General features: G+C 42.8%; 3 protein-coding genes across 7 annotated transcripts; 2 read left to right on the forward strand and 1 right to left on the reverse strand.

Annotated features, from left to right (window-relative positions):
- Window positions 1-175: 175 nt before the first annotated feature.
- On the forward strand, window positions 176-2,120 carry LOC135674174 (probable serine/threonine-protein kinase WNK11). Its single transcript, XM_065183734.1, has 4 exons — window positions 176-331; window positions 513-648; window positions 744-1,275; window positions 1,485-2,120. Exons 3-4 carry the CDS (start codon window positions 772-774, stop codon window positions 1,980-1,982), a joined length of 1,002 nt encoding a protein of 333 aa, XP_065039806.1. The 5' UTR covers window positions 176-331; window positions 513-648; window positions 744-771; the 3' UTR covers window positions 1,983-2,120.
- Window positions 2,121-4,748: 2,628 nt separating this feature from the next.
- Window positions 4,749-7,281, forward strand: LOC135674179 (BTB/POZ domain-containing protein At5g48130-like). Its single transcript, XM_065183743.1, has 4 exons — window positions 4,749-4,876; window positions 4,997-5,066; window positions 5,161-6,306; window positions 6,392-7,281. Exons 1-4 carry the CDS (start codon window positions 4,797-4,799, stop codon window positions 7,127-7,129), a joined length of 2,034 nt encoding a protein of 677 aa, XP_065039815.1. The 5' UTR covers window positions 4,749-4,796; the 3' UTR covers window positions 7,130-7,281.
- Window positions 7,282-10,267: 2,986 nt separating this feature from the next.
- Window positions 10,268-12,667, reverse strand: LOC135674183 (uncharacterized). 5 transcript variants are annotated; one of them, XM_065183778.1, is made up of 3 exons: window positions 12,215-12,667; window positions 11,961-12,066; window positions 10,268-11,751 (listed from the first exon to the last, which is right to left on the reverse strand). In XM_065183778.1, the coding sequence occupies exon 3, from the start codon at window positions 11,734-11,736 to the stop codon at window positions 10,450-10,452; it is 1,287 nt and encodes a 428-aa protein (XP_065039850.1). In that variant the 5' UTR covers window positions 11,737-11,751; window positions 11,961-12,066; window positions 12,215-12,667; the 3' UTR covers window positions 10,268-10,449. The 5 variants fall into 5 exon arrangements, with proteins under 5 accessions (XP_065039850.1, XP_065039837.1, XP_065039856.1 ...); XM_065183765.1 differs by having other exon boundaries at window positions 11,961-12,138; XM_065183784.1 differs by lacking the exon at window positions 11,961-12,066 and having other exon boundaries at window positions 12,452-12,667.
- Window positions 12,668-15,151: the final 2,484 nt, after the last annotated feature.

The following is a 15,151-nucleotide window of genomic DNA, read 5'->3' on the forward strand; positions in this document are numbered from 1 at the left end:
CCCACCGACGACGCAAGCCTGTGAATACGAGACCAAGCGGTCGGATCCCCTGCACGGAGAGATCGATCGCGAGCGTGAACATTGAGGCGTGAGTTGGACAGCTGTGGGTGGAATTGGAATATGATTCTTGTGGCTGCCCTCTTAACTCACTCACGCAACCGACCGCACTCGGTATCCCAACACCTCGCTCCTTCCTCTATAAATGGCACCTCTGCCTTTCCGACCCTTCTCTCTTCCCTTCATGTGGCCGTTCTCTGCTCCGCCTCTTCCTCCGCGGTTCCACGCGCTCGCCTCTCTCCGCCGCCTCACCGCTCTTGATTCACACCGAAAGGTACCGATGCGAATTCCGTCACCTTTCCCTGACTTCTTCGTGTTCTGTACCCGTTTCGGATTAGATTCTAGGGCTTTATAGCTTTCTGAACCAGTTCTTGGACTGCTCTAGATTTCAGTTCGGAAGCCGTGATCATGTTATTGATGTCAAGTACTTTGTGTTCTTCTTGATGTTTCTGTAGCTCTCGTGATTGGATATTCTATGGCTTCGACGAATCTGTATCTGAAAGAGTCGAGAACTTCGTATTTCCTCGTGATCTGTTTCCTCTTGGTCTTCATCTGATCTCCGTGCTGGTTCGAGTTCTCCGTCGTTCCAAGGTACGGCTGTTCGACCCTTTTGGATTCATGTTGATCGCGTGCGGAGAGGACTGGGGTTATCGAGAAATCTGATGGAGGGGTTTTTGGTGTCTCAGTTCAAATAGTTAGGGCCTTTGATCGAGGATGCCGTGCGTGAAGCCAGATCCGGCGGATATAGATGCGGAGCCATTCGTCGAGATCGATCCCACGGGGCGGTACGGGCGGTACGACGATCTCTTGGGCGCCGGCGCCGTGAAGCGGGTGTACCGGGGGTTCGACCAGGAGGAGGGGATCGAGGTGGCGTGGAACCAGGTCCGGCTGAGGAGCTTCAGCGACGACCGGCCGATGCTGGACCGGCTGTTCGCAGAGGTGCGGCTGCTGAAGACGCTGCGGCACGAGAACATCATCGCGCTCTACAACGTGTGGACGGACGACGATGGCAGCACGCTCAATTTCATCACCGAGGTCTGCACCTCCGGCAACCTCCGGGTGTACCGGAAGCGGCACCGCCACGTCTCGCTCAAGGCCCTGAAGAAGTGGTCTCGCCAGATACTGATGGGCCTCGAGTACCTCCACACCCACGATCCCTGCATCATCCACCGCGACCTCAACTGCTCCAACGTCTTCATCAATGGCAACATCGGCCAGGTACGGCGTCAAAGGCCAGCCCTTTGCTCGTAGCAAATGAGAACCCAACGATTATGTCTCTGGAAACGTTTGGCTGCATCTTTCGTTTGAGGGGATTTAATGACCTTCGACGCTCTCTTCTAACATCAGAAGGAAGCAGCTTTGCACAAGCACCTTCTTTCTTCCATATTCTGGATCTTTATTTTGGTTATTTTCTTGTTCTCATGAAGGTAAAGATAGGGGATCTGGGGCTAGCAGCGATCGTGGGGAAGAGCCATGCAGCCCACTCGATACTGGGGACACCGGAGTTCATGGCACCGGAGCTATACGAGGAGGAGTACACAGAGCAGGTGGACATATACTCGTTCGGCATGTGCGTGCTGGAGATGGTGACGCTCGAGATCCCCTACAGCGAGTGCGACAGCGTGGCCAAGATCTACCGGAAGGTGACGGCCGGGGTGAGGCCGGCGGCCATGGCCAAGGTCAAGGACCCCGAGGTCAGGGCCTTCATCGAGCGCTGCCTCGCGAGGCCCCGGGCTCGGCCCTCCGCCTCCGAGCTCCTCACGGACCCCTTCTTTCACGGCATCGACGACGATGGCTCTGCACCCCATCCACCTCTGGCTCGGCCTCCTTCTGCGGCCACTGCCACCGATCCCCGCAACAGGGCGCCGGTTCCTGCCTCACCCGACGCCGGCAGTGCCGCAATCTCTCGCCTCCGGATTGATTGAATCGGTAAATGGTCAAGTGTACATCGCAATATATTCTTGGCATCGCACCTCCTTTGTTAGATTTCTGTTAATGTTTCCCAGCCAAATATGATGTTTGGATTTGTAACTTCCATAGACATTTCATCTTTGCTTTCGGTTCGGGCTGTTGTGTTTGAGAACCCGATAACCTCAAAAAGCTGATCTGATCCATAATTATGAGGATGGACTCCACAGTAACTACAGCCAAGAAGATGATGCTAGTGTTTTATTTGTTTAGAATCCCTTTTGCAAGGAAGCCATACCATATGGATATCCCGTCATAGATTATTATTATTTTAAGTAAAAAAATAGTACAGAAGGAAAAGAAAAATAAATGCATGACTATTATTTGAAACACATTTTGCATATAGAACGCATGTAAAATCATCCCATCACTCCCAAAAGTCAAGAAAAACAAAAAAATAGAGTGGCTTAATTTGATGCCATCCGAGTCGTGATCAGCCCGACCCGTTGCTCTCTCCGAGATGAACATTTGCACGTTTCTATCACATAAGCTTAGGCCTAAGTTACTTACTATTTTGAATTTTAGATTTTCGATTTTGATAATAAAATTAATTGATGAGTTTATGGACTAATATATTTTTTAGATAAATGATACAGAAAATATATCGATCCAGGACTCGAACCATCAAGGATAAATTATCGAAATAGAAGAATCAGACGTTGTGTCGAGAAAAGTATCATATCATATATTGAATATTGTGCTGTAAGTTAGATTATCGTGTCGAAAGAATCAAGTATTGCGTTAAAAGATCGGATGTTGTGAGAAAGTCAACATGTCAATAGATCATACGATATGGTGAAAGAAAGGACGATGTGCCGGAGGTTCGGACGAAGTGTTAGAAGATCGGATGACATGTCGAAATGACATACAATGTGCTAAAAGCTTTGTAATTGTACAAGATATGTGGTTGAATTATTAAAATCTTGTTCGACATTTTTCTAGGATAAATTAAGTTTGTATTAGGCCAAAACCATGTCAATTTATCGAGAAAGCCAATAAGCTTAAACCCAGATTGAACTATGCCTATTATAAGGTTAAAACAGTAGCCTTGAGTTGGCTTGGGCGATGGTACCACCTGAGTCAATCGACAACCATAAATAATGCTTGTCAACGGTAGTACCACCCAGAATTCAAAAATTATGATGGTGGTATCGCCCAAAAGTTCGAAATTGCGACGTCAAAAATTATGACGGTAGTATCGCCCATATCTTGAAAGTTTCAAGGATTTAAAAAGTTTGGCTCTATTTTGAAGTCTCTTGGGAGCCTATAAATACCCCATTGAGGTTTGATTGATATATCAAAATTTGAGTCTGTAAAGGGTTGTAGTTCTCTCTTTCAGTATTATTTGAATCTCTTATTTCTATGAGTTTAGAGATGATTCTAAGTTATAGAAGATGAGATATTTTATAAAAGAGTCAATGTGGAGGTTCTCTCTTAAATCTATTAAAATGAGAAAAGCTATAACAATGATAATTGATTTTCGTTCGTTGAAAATAAAATTGATAGTGAAAGTCGATGACCTCAAGAGAAAAGGAATCGGGAGTGGACGTAAGTCGAAAAGGTCAAACCGTTATAAATCGATTTACATCCCTTCTTTTACTTTTGATTTGTTGTTACTTATTTAATTTTTGATTAATAACGTTTTCAATTCGAATTTATCAAACTTTAAAATCAAATAAAAAATTACTATTATAACACTAATTCACCCCTCTTAGTATCATTATCTTCTTCTAAACACAATAACACATTAGTAGATGGATCATGACTTATCCCTTCAAAACATTAAAAGGCCCATTATTTTCCAAGCAGTAAAACAAAACCAAAAACCAAAACTTATCACCTGCTTCCTTTTTTTCGGCTTTCTGTATGCATCAATCTTATATTATTCTTATTAAAATTTGATGACATGCGCACGACATTCAAAAAGAGAGCCACAATGTTCATAGATCCAAACTTGAAACTCCTAATATTTTATTATAATAATAACTATTATAATTATAATTATTTAATTTGATTGATCGAGCTTACGAAAACCAAGCACGAGAAGTTCAAGCATGTGCATTGCACGTGAAACAAACAAACAAACCAAGATATCCTCGTTTTTTCCCTCTCTAAAAAGAATCCGACCCGAAATAGTGTGGATTCGGGTAAACGGATCCTACGGGTAATCTGACCCTTTAACATCCTCGATGCTGCTGCCATCTGCACCCCGGTCACCGGTCTCATTGCGTCGAACACATGGCGGAGTCAGGGCGAGGCGCCTTGGATATCCAGAATTCTGGGAGTTCGCGAGCAGAGAGCAGCATCCGATGAGACTACCGAAGCCGTGCCGTCACCGGCGTTGCGACGATCCAAAGGTGGAGCTCACACGAAGACGCCGATGGCGCACCCTCAGACGTATATTATAAGGGCGTAGGCGAGTAGTCGAGCGTGACGCAGTTTGCGTAGGGGAGAGAGAGAGAGATAGATGGGGATTTATTATGCTCCCCTGCAGCACACAATTCTCCAAAATCCTTTCCTTCCCCCGAATTCCAAGCCTTAAAGCTCGGATTCAACCCCCATTCGTGCGGCCTCAGTCACTGTTCTTGTGCCCCCTTTGACTCGATCTCAGACTTTGAACAGGGGAGTCTGCATGAGAGTGTGTGACACACCGGGCAGCTTCCTTCCCTGCAAAGCTTTCCCTCGGCATCCTCCGTGCCATCTTCTCTTCTCTTCTATTAGCATCCCAGTGTGGAACTTGAGCTGGGTTGATCTGCAGTGGAGTCTATGACATGGATTCCACCAGTGCTCGAGCTAGTCCATTCTCGAGTCCAAAGCCAGCAGCCTTGCTGAAGAAAGTGGTATTTACATGGTGATGATCTTCATCAGTGGCTCTCGATTGCTTATTTTGATTCCAACAATCATTTTCTTGCTGCTTCTCCTCTCCTTCTTCACTGCCTGATGCGTTTGTCTCTGAATCGCATGATGTCAGGAGCCAAGAGACTGGATTACCAGCATCAGTCTGTGTCCGGATTCATGGCAAGATCTTCAACCTGCACATGGTCAGAATCGAAGCAGCATGGCGGCTATCTATGATACCAGCTGTGGTAGTTTCTCCTTGCTAACGTGTCCATGGTGTTCTTGTGTGCCTTGCAGCTGCCCCTGATCTCAAGGAGTAGGTACTTCAAGAAGGCACTGATCGAGTCGTCGTCCGACGTCGAATTGCCTCACAGCTTCCCCGGTGGTTCGGAGACCTTCGAAATGGTTGCGCTCTTCGCCTACGATTCTCCGCTTCCTCTCGACCCCTTCAACGTCTCGGCGCTCCGGTGCGCCGCCGAGTTCCTCCAGATGACGGAAGACCAGACCTCCAGAAACCTGTGCGAGACTTCCGACTTGTACCTCAACCAAGTGGTGCTGCAGAGCTGGGATGACACGCTGATAGTTCTCCAGACCTGTCAAACGTTGCTTCCGATGGCAGAAGAGCTTCTGATCGTGAGCCGATGCGTCGAGTCCTTAGCTTTCATGGCCTGCATGGAGATTCTCGATCCGGAGCAGAGGCGAGACCGGCCCGTCCCCACTCTCCAGGCCTTGGCCGGCCGGCCTTGGGACTCCGAGGCGGTGAAGGAGGTTGCCGGGCAAGACCTGTGGATCAAGGATCTCATAGCCCTGCCATTCCAATTCTTCAGAAGAATAATCCGGTCCCTGAGAAGACAGGGGATGAAGGAGAAGTACGTGAGCCCCGTCGTCGTCTTCTACGCAAACAAATGGGTGCTCTCGAAGAAGACTCACAAGTTCTGGGAGAACACAGCCGAAGAAGATGGAGCTGGCACTGCTGGCAACAAGGTTTCAGCCATCTTACGAGGCATCCTCGAGCTGCTTCCAGCTGCAAACAGCGCTGAGATCGTCCCTGTGACATTCTACTTCGCATTGCTCTCGATGTCGCTTTCGCTTAATCTGAATGATAGCATCAGACTGAAGCTGCAAGATCTTGTAGCATATCATTTGCACTTGGCCCAAGCGGAAGACTTTCTCCTCCCTGACAACAGACTGCAGAACATAGCAAGCAGTCCCGAGCTCAAAACAATGGAGAGGGTGGTCTCGATCCACGTATCATCCAGGAACGAGACGACTGCCGCAAATAGTAGCTCAACTGTTGCAGAACTGTGGGACATATATCTCTCCCAGATTGCCGTTGACCCAAAGCTTGGACCTGATCGATTCATGAAACTCGTCGAAACAGTACCAATGGCTGATCGAGACACCCATGACCATCTCTACAAGGCAATCAACACCTTCTTGTCGGTACGAACTCCTCCCAAATCTATTCAGCCACTTCCTTCGAATTCTGCTACATGATGTTGCTAGGATTTGTTCATTGCTTCCTCAGGCACATCCTTGGGTATCCAATGAAGAGAAGGCAAGACTCTGCAGCAACATCAACTGCCAGAAGCTATCACAGGAGGCATGCATTCAAGCAGTTCAAGATGAGCTGATGCCACTGCGCCTCATAATCCAAGCACTGTTTGTCCAGCAACTGCACACACAACAAGCTTTCAAACATTGTTCGGAATCCTTCAGATACCTTCACTGTGGGGAGTTCTCCGGGAGCATTCCGAGCTCAACGTGCCAGGTCCCAAAAAGCCAGAAGCTAGATGAAAGCCCACACGATCTCGCCGTTGGAGAGGAGGCTCCTGTTGTGTCTTTAGGCTCCTTGATGAAAGAAGATCTTTCTTTAAAGGGGCCTGCACACGGTAGTAAAGCAGAGAACGAGTCCACAAGATTTAGAATTCAGGCACTCGAAAAGAAACTGGCATCACTGAAACATAGCCTCCAGAACACATCAAAGGGTTCAGTCGAAACAGACCTGAAGACGGTAAGCTTTAGGTTGTTTGCTATGGAGGGCAGCGCCGTCGCAAGGAGGAATCCCTTCGGCCATGTTAGTGGCTGCATTGGCTCTCTGAGTTGGACTGCACAAAGGAAATATGCAAATAGATTGCTGAAGGTTTTCAGAAAAATAGCCATGTTAGGAAAAGGCAAGTCAAAAGTTAAACAAATGGCTTCCGGTCATCCAAATGGTTCACTATCTTGTAGAAGCAAATCCTTGCATGAGATGCATGATTGCTGAACCATGAAAGTGTTTATGGACACTGATGCTTTGATGTTTGTCAGGAACTTAAGAAGAAATCCAGCAATAATAGTACATACTGTTTTTGTAAGACTACTTTCAGGAGAAACATGTCTAGTTGGGTATCTTATACTGTTTGCCGCGGAGCAAACTTTGGAGATTGAAATCAAGTAGTTATACAGATTTGATTTGTCAGCTACACATTAAGAAAGAAAAGCATATGTAGGCTATTTCTTGCTGGAAAAATTGTTGATGGATCCAAAGAATAATTTTGTTGCTAATTAATAGTTCTGTAGAAGTTCTCAGCAAGCCTAAAGGCAGCCCTCTAAGTATTAGCTAATGATAGAAAACCAGAACATTTAACAATCATTGATCATAATGATTCATAAATGAAAGGATAAACTGATGATTACATTATGACAGGGAGAATCTAATAGCCTGGATTATGCATGAAGTAAGCTACAAGAAATAAAGGAAAAAAAATAAAATTTGCTGATTATGCCGATATGAGTTCATGCAAATTTTTTTCTTATTTTCCATTTAATCTTCTTAATCCTACAAGTCAGAGAGCATCGCTCTCTCCGATCAGCAAAAATGAACCTCTAAGATAAAGCAATCCATTAGACAACAGAAAAGAATTCTCCAGAGCAAGCAACAATCAAATGTGTGATGAGAGGATCTGCAAGACTCGCCTACTTTCAACTCGCACAAACAGACTTAGAAAAGTATACAGTTCATCATTTTGTCATGATATCTAAGTCAAATATTATTGGTACAAGTACACATCTACACATATATGCACTATATTTCATGAGTCAATACCCTGGAAAAGCTTCTTTCGTTGCATACCTTTCCTCCTCAGTGAACTTTTTGTATTGTTGTGCTCCTTGGTTCAATCTCACACCTTCACTTCATAGACCTATGGCTAACCTGCATCATGACACATCTGTGGACTCCAAACAGGGGGATGAATTCTTAATCTGCATAAGACCTTTTTGTTAGTGTAAGATATATGACACATGCAGCTATTCACTTAAACACAGCAATGATTCAAAGAATAAAAGTCAACAGTGCACATCTGTGAACCAGTGCTTGCATGTGAGAGACTCTTTAAAAATTAACAGTCATTGACATCTCAATGATAATAAAGCATCTCAGTATTTTCTACGAAACATACTAGAAACCAGAAAGATCTATATGGTCCCAAGAATACCTGAAAGAACAAGGAAGAAATCGAAATGGCAGGTGAGTAACCCATAGGCAACCTAATGGAAGCCTCTCTTGTGCTATAACATGATATGTGTTATGTAAATAAGGTAGCTGAAAGCTCCCATTATCACATATGATTAACTAATGGACACAGATTGATTCAGATGTAGGGCGCACAAAATTTAAAGAAACTATCTTATCATTTCTGAGGTTACTGCTGTAAAAGTATTTCTTCAATTAAAGCTAATGATGTCAATTGCCCAGTATTATTATGAAAATGATCTGTAACAACGATGGACTCAACTTTTTCATCCACGATTCGTACTCATAAATCGTGCAGCCGTAGAATCACAAATGCTCCTGACGTAATCTGCATCTTGTATGAAGGATATAAGATTGTTTCACCTGGATGTTCCTAGCAGTAAAGAAACAAGGTTTATTCTTTGCAGCATCTGAAGCATAATAAACAAGCTTACGATGGTTGGTTGAAAAGGAACTATTCAATATTTAGGAGGATAAAATACTATTGGTGGAGCTAATCACACAAGATACTTGACTGTATCATCCATCTATAACTAAAATTCTGACAGTGACAATATTTCCTCTAGGAGGAGGAAGTAATCAAAAGAAATAAAACTACGTAAAACCTGTTTAAGCCTGCAGACATTAGAAATAAATGCCAGTTGAATCCACTCTATATCCGGTAAGCTTTCCTTTGTGTAAAAACAATCAACCAACCAACTCCTAAATTTAATGAGATCATCTGAACAGCCATTCTTCTGAAATACGATATCCTCTTGTCGACTAAAAGCCGTCAATTTTCTTATCATTGAGATATTTCAACTTCAGTGCATAAGGTTTTACCACACTGGCAAAGGATTAGACAGACAAAGCCACAGCAATTAAGAGGCATGCAAATTGTGAATTTATGTTTGACCTTACAAATTAGACAGACAAAGCTGCGGCAATTTACTCCATATAAGAACATAAAGATCATGAAAACCCAAATGGATCACCAAAAGAATCCTTGGACTGCAGACTAAAGAAAGAACTTAATAATCATCCAAAGAATGATATTACTGTTTGACCTTACAAACTAAATATAAAGACAACTCCAATAAAATCTTGTGTCTCCTGTTTCACATGTCATTGCCATCAATCAACAAGCATCAAGAATTACAGGTGAGATCATCTTTCAGGGTTTAATTATTGTAGTCGACAATATTTTTACCGGATGCAAAGGACAAGGAAAAGAAAAAGGACCTGTTCCTACAGACTTTAGCATGTTGTGGAGAAAAGCTAATCGCATGATAGATACCATAGAAAAGATGGACAACGGTTGTCGTAATTGATTAGATAAAGAAAATAGTCAACCTAATCAGTCTCTTGACAATTCAATTAATTACTGTAATTTTTTAATGCATGAGACAGCCACATCAATTTAGGAAGATTACTTTCGGTTCCAAGAAAACCATGTAACAGACAGTATTCAGTTAATCTTTAGCCTACTCAAGAACGGTCACAGGCATCACAAAAATAACAAGACAGGAACGGGGGAAGAAATAACAACATCTTATCAGATCGGTCACAACTGTAGAGTCATGATGTGTGATATGAAATTGTGATTTCGTAGTTGCTACCACCAGATGCCCCAGTAATCTACCTAGCCAAACACCAGTTGCAGTAACAACATCCATTCTGCTATGTTTTGCTTTATTACTAAACATTTGTTTGCACTTATTAATGTATATATTCATCAGTGTCATATCCAAAAATAACAACACTATTTTGGGATTTACATGGAAGAGAAACTAAGTCCATAACCTATGATCAAAACCAAAAGACAAAAGAATTCATGTGAAAGAACACAAGCACAACAGAAGCAACATAAACGAGTGACAGATCACAAGGCCCAACAGAAAAGGAGAGTAAGACAACAACAGATACACTAGAATTATGGGAAAACAGAGTTTGTCATCTGAACAAGTCAACTTTTATTGTCTGATGATACTTGACAACATACAGAAAGGTGTTGTTGTTCACTGCTTAGAACTAAACTGACTAGTTAAAATGCAAACGGTAGAGTCACCCATATTACTTAGCGCATAAGTTCAGAAGAAAGCCCTGCTTCCATAAAAAACTCTAGAACCAGTCCCCTTCGGTGTTGGCAGCAACTTGTCAGAGCCTGAGCTGCCATTTTCTGCAGTAGAGCCTGAGTTACCATTTGCTGTAGCTGCATTATCGTTGTCGATATCCATAGGAAGTTTCAGCTTGGCCAATGACTCTGTGAACTGCTGCATGCTCTTCATGTACATATCGACAATATCCTGCTGAACAACTGGTTGCTCCGGTTCAATGTTTATGCTGATAATAGGCTTCAAGAGTGCACCATTTGATGTCCCTCCAGAAGAATCAGCCTCACCCTCCATAACATCTGAAGTTTTACCTTTCGGGCTCAGAGACACTATGGATGACAATGGATCGGAGGTAGATTGAGATGTGGCTGGGAGCACCACAGGTGACTCAGTGGTGGAGAAACTGCTTACGGGAGTGTCATGCTTTAAAGCTACAGAAGAATCATGACTATTAGCAGCAGAGAAGCTCTCTACAATGCGAACCCCTGCTTCCTCATCAGGACAGTTGCCGCTCTCCACGGTTATAAAGCTATCTGAGCTCTGAGTTTCCATGCTGGTGCATTGGATTCCAAAATACTCGGAAACCATCAGCTGATTCTCGTTGTCAACTTGCAAGTCAGGAAACTCAATTTTCTCAAAGTCACAAGGAATTGGGTCTTCATGTTCTGCATCCGGCAAAGTAGTATCGGGGATCGATGATTTTGGAGGTGCTGGAATTGCCATGACTTCCGGCGAAGCCCCAACATAAGAGAGCGACAACTGAACGAAACCGGCAGGAGAGTGGAAGAGATCAGTTGACGAGAGCGAGAATTCCTTCACCAGCTTGCCGTTGGCTAGCAGCAGGTCTGAAAGGGGCACCAGAGCAAATCCGAGCAACTGGTCTTCGAGATAGTTCTTGACCCTGCTGAGCATCCATATCTCACATTTCAGCGAACAGTCGACGTTTCGCACATCCAGCCGAAGAGTCTGGTTGAAGACAGGGTTCCGGCCACCGCCGTTAATCGTCTGAGTCGAGACTGTGACCTCGGGGTTGCTGGTGAGGCAAAGCTTAGCATAAACATCTTGCTTGTGGTAGATGCAGATGTTGTGGATGTCGCGGGCTTGATGAACGAAGACTTCAAGAAAGCCAATGGATTCTTTAGGATAAACGTCGTCAGTGGAATTGTTGGAGCTCACGACGACAGATTCCGGCCTCGGCTTCGCTGCCTCCGTGATTGCGGTCAGGGAATTGATGGTTGGTGGAAGGGATTGGAAGGACTCCATTGCTTAAGCCAACAACTACAACAAAAGAGCAGTGGATTACAAGAACGCAAGCCAAAAAATCTACTGAAGAACAGATACCACATAATTTCCAAAGAAATCAAAGCTAAAACGAGAACAAAGAACGAAAACCATATACAAAATCGAAACTTTGGAACAGGAAAACTGAAAAGGAAATTGCATATGAGAACTCAAGGACTTGGTCAGCAACACATAACCCCAGAAACCTTAGCACCAGATTCTTGGAAGTAGAACAACCAGGAAGCCAAAATCCAATTTTGATCCCTCAGGGGAGCGCACCGAGCTTCCAAACACCAGACTTCACACTAAAATCTGCAGCAGCTGAAGGTCTCAGAAAGATCTTAAACAAAAATCCAGGAAAGACCAGATCCCACTGCAAAAGGACTGTTCCAGAATAAAAAGCCAGAACACCATTCGACGACCAACACTGAAGCCGACCAAAGCCCGATAAAAACCTCACCTTTGCACGAGAAAACGCCACCACCGCAATCCAAGGAGCAAAAGCAGGGGGAAAGAAAGAGAGGCGAAAAGCTCCGGAAACACCTCCTCTCCAGCAAATTGAAGGGACCAAAAGGAAGATGCCACAAGGTGAAAAGGTAAATTTGGTCTCTCTCTACCAAAAGGGAGAAATCGCAATAGATGCTATGGAGATTAAGCTACTCCTGGGAAGGCCAGTTCAGGACTCAAGACACACTACCTTCACTTTACTTCCCTTCCCCAAAGGAAATATAAAGCAGCAATCTTGGGAGGACAATCTTGTTCCAAGAGGATGCTGCTTTAGTGGGGTCTTCAAGGTAGTATTTATAGAACCAGCTAACCATTGCCTTTGAGAAAAGTTGCACTCTTCCACTCATGCTCCCTCTGCGAAGATTCTAAAGCTCATCACTGCTCTCAGTATTAAAATTCATCCCACAGCTCATCAATTACTAAGTTGTGGCAGGAAAGAGTATTATATGATAAAGTTGGATGGGAAGACAAGTCCACACATAAAAGCCAAAAGGGCTTATGATGTGTTTTTGGTGGTGGAGGGTTGCAGTGGATAGGCCAAAAGCTATGGTGGATGGGGTGGCTTGGTGTCAGTCTTGACTTGTCAGCTACATTTTCTTGTGTGTTGTACCATAATGAGCTGAGGCATTACACTCTCATTTGCATGCTTTTGAATGTTGAGAAGCCTCACCTATTGTGTGATCACTCCCAACTGGTTGATCCTACTAACTACACCAGTCTCTCTCTCTCTCTCTCTCTCTCTCAACTAATAGTAGGATCCATTGTTTGCAAAGCTCTTGCACCAAAACAATAATAGGAGACTCATCTACCCAGTGTCCTTGATGTGACAATTATGATGTTAACATAAAGATGGTGGGAAAATTTAGATGGCTAGTAGTCAAGTTAGGTGAGATGGTCCATCATCTTGGCATGCAGCTATAATTGATGGGCCATCCCAGTCTCTCCCTTATTCCTTTTTGTTACCTATTCCAAGCTTCCATACTGGAAGAATCTGGCAAACTGCTGTTGCTGTTCCCATCATCTATGTGCTCTTGATGAATTGGAAATATAAAAGGGGAGGTAGTGTGGAAATGGTCACAAAATTTTGATTTAACATATATTTAGCTTCTAATTAAGATTGACACAGAAAACTAATATTTGCCACTAGAATAGATCAAAAAAAAAATCAATACATAAAGTGCCTAAAATATTTTATCTTTGAAGATCTACTATTATAATAGTCCTGACCAAGTTTCTGAGAGGTATTTTTGTCAACTAGAAATTTTCTTTTTGTCTTTACTTCAACAATCAAATGACAGGCAAGTTTTTGGTTTTACAAGTATACATACATTAAATTTATTTCAAAAAAGATTAAGAGCATAATAGTATTCCCTTTTAAATAGAAATCTAAGTGTTTGGTGCAAACTCAAATGAAAAACAGATATTGTATGAATATTCTTAATTAAACCAATGAAAAAGAGAGACAGATATAGAACTCATGATTTTACTCTAATAACATCTTAAATATGTCCCAAAAACTTTAAAGTTATTTAACAGCTTTATTGACCCTTTATGATCTTTGAGCCCCTCAGGGCTAACATTCCACTTAGATGTGCACCAGCTGCTACATGATCTAAAATGCCACCAGCATCCAATCCAAGGAAGCCAAAAATGGCTCCATTATTCACAAACCTGACAGCCACAGTCCATCTACATCCATGACTTGGAACTTTCCACCAACACAAATGTCAGATTATTTTCTGGAACAAAACCTGGTTGCTTGTGTTCACAACCTAAACCCCACATGGAGACATTTCTGGGTTGATTCAGAACTATAGATGATGCAATTGATGGACCAAATCTTTGTTTGTTTACCCTGGGAAGGCACCATCATCCCCTCCTGTGATTGAGGAGGATGTGGTGGTTTCATCTCTGAAAAGAGAAACCTGACACTGTGGTAGTCAAAATGAAGAGACAACAGTCAAAATCCTTACTCTGGTGAGCCATGAAAATTGACTATTGTTCATCACAAAAGTCAGCACATTTATGAGAGGGGAAGCACATCACATTCTTCCACATCTTCTGGTGGATGAGGGTGCAGACATTGAGGATGGATTGGGCATGAGAAGTTTGACTTCTGTCACAGTAATGAAGGATTCATTTGTCCTAGCTGATGTGACTATGAGCACAGAGTCGATAGTCAGAAGTCTAAAATCATAAGATTTTGTCAAAAGGAAAATTCAAGAAAAAATTGATCACTCAATTTAGCACTTTTCAATCATCTGTTTTCCTTGGCCTTGGATGCACATTATGTCACACACATTGAAGAACAAGAGTTTGATTCATTCAACCTATTTTTCATAAAAAGAGGATCATAGAATGAAATAATTAACATAATAAAATAAAACTTGCAGGTTTCTTTTGCTTGTTCAGAAGAATATTTGGAATAAGTTGCATAAGTTAACAAAAAAAAAAAAGGGTAAACTATTGAATTTGATCATGATAAAATATCTTAAAATGAATCTAATATTAGACGTGGTTATGATTTGGATTTCGACGAGAGCTCGATTTTGGTTCATATAATCTCCTAAGTGGAAAGATTATAATATCCTTATCGAATCATATTAATAGGAAGAAATCATAATGGATTTTGATGAGTATAAATATGAAACAATGACTTGGTGTGGTTAAATTAGGAAGACGGGATTAGATGTGTCTACTACTATAATTGAAGCACAACTCATGCAGTATACAGGATTGGATCATATGGCTTTGTATGATTCACAAATTCATTTTCTACAGTACACAGGATTGGCAATCTGAGGCTAAGCAATTGAAGCACCAGAAGGGGAGATCCTGACCCACAACTCATGCAGGAAAATGAAGAACCTATCGATCAACACAAGAAACG

The sequence above is a fragment of the Musa acuminata genome, chromosome BXJ1-1 (assembly GCF_036884655.1).
Source record: "Musa acuminata AAA Group cultivar baxijiao chromosome BXJ1-1, Cavendish_Baxijiao_AAA, whole genome shotgun sequence".
Taxonomy (NCBI): domain Eukaryota; kingdom Viridiplantae; phylum Streptophyta; class Magnoliopsida; order Zingiberales; family Musaceae; genus Musa; species Musa acuminata.

What these genes read in the sequence shown, in the direction of transcription:
- LOC135674174 (XM_065183734.1), top strand. Translation starts at nt 772, where the DNA reads ATGCCGTGCGTGAAGCCAGATCCGGCGGATATAGATGCGGAGCCATTC. An exon ending in TCAATGGCAACATCGGCCAG is followed by an intron (nt 1,276 to 1,484) that starts GTACGGCGTCAA and finishes GTTCTCATGAAG; the next exon opens with GTAAAGATAGGGGATCTGGG.
- LOC135674179 (XM_065183743.1), top strand. Translation starts at nt 4,797, where the DNA reads ATGGATTCCACCAGTGCTCGAGCTAGTCCATTCTCGAGTCCAAAGCCA. An exon ending in AAGAAAGTGGTATTTACATG is followed by an intron (nt 4,877 to 4,996) that starts GTGATGATCTTC and finishes GCATGATGTCAG; the next exon opens with GAGCCAAGAGACTGGATTAC. An exon ending in AGATCTTCAACCTGCACATG is followed by an intron (nt 5,067 to 5,160) that starts GTCAGAATCGAA and finishes TGTGCCTTGCAG; the next exon opens with CTGCCCCTGATCTCAAGGAG.
- LOC135674183 (XM_065183784.1), bottom strand. Translation starts at nt 11,736, where the DNA reads ATGGAGTCCTTCCAATCCCTTCCACCAACCATCAATTCCCTGACCGCA.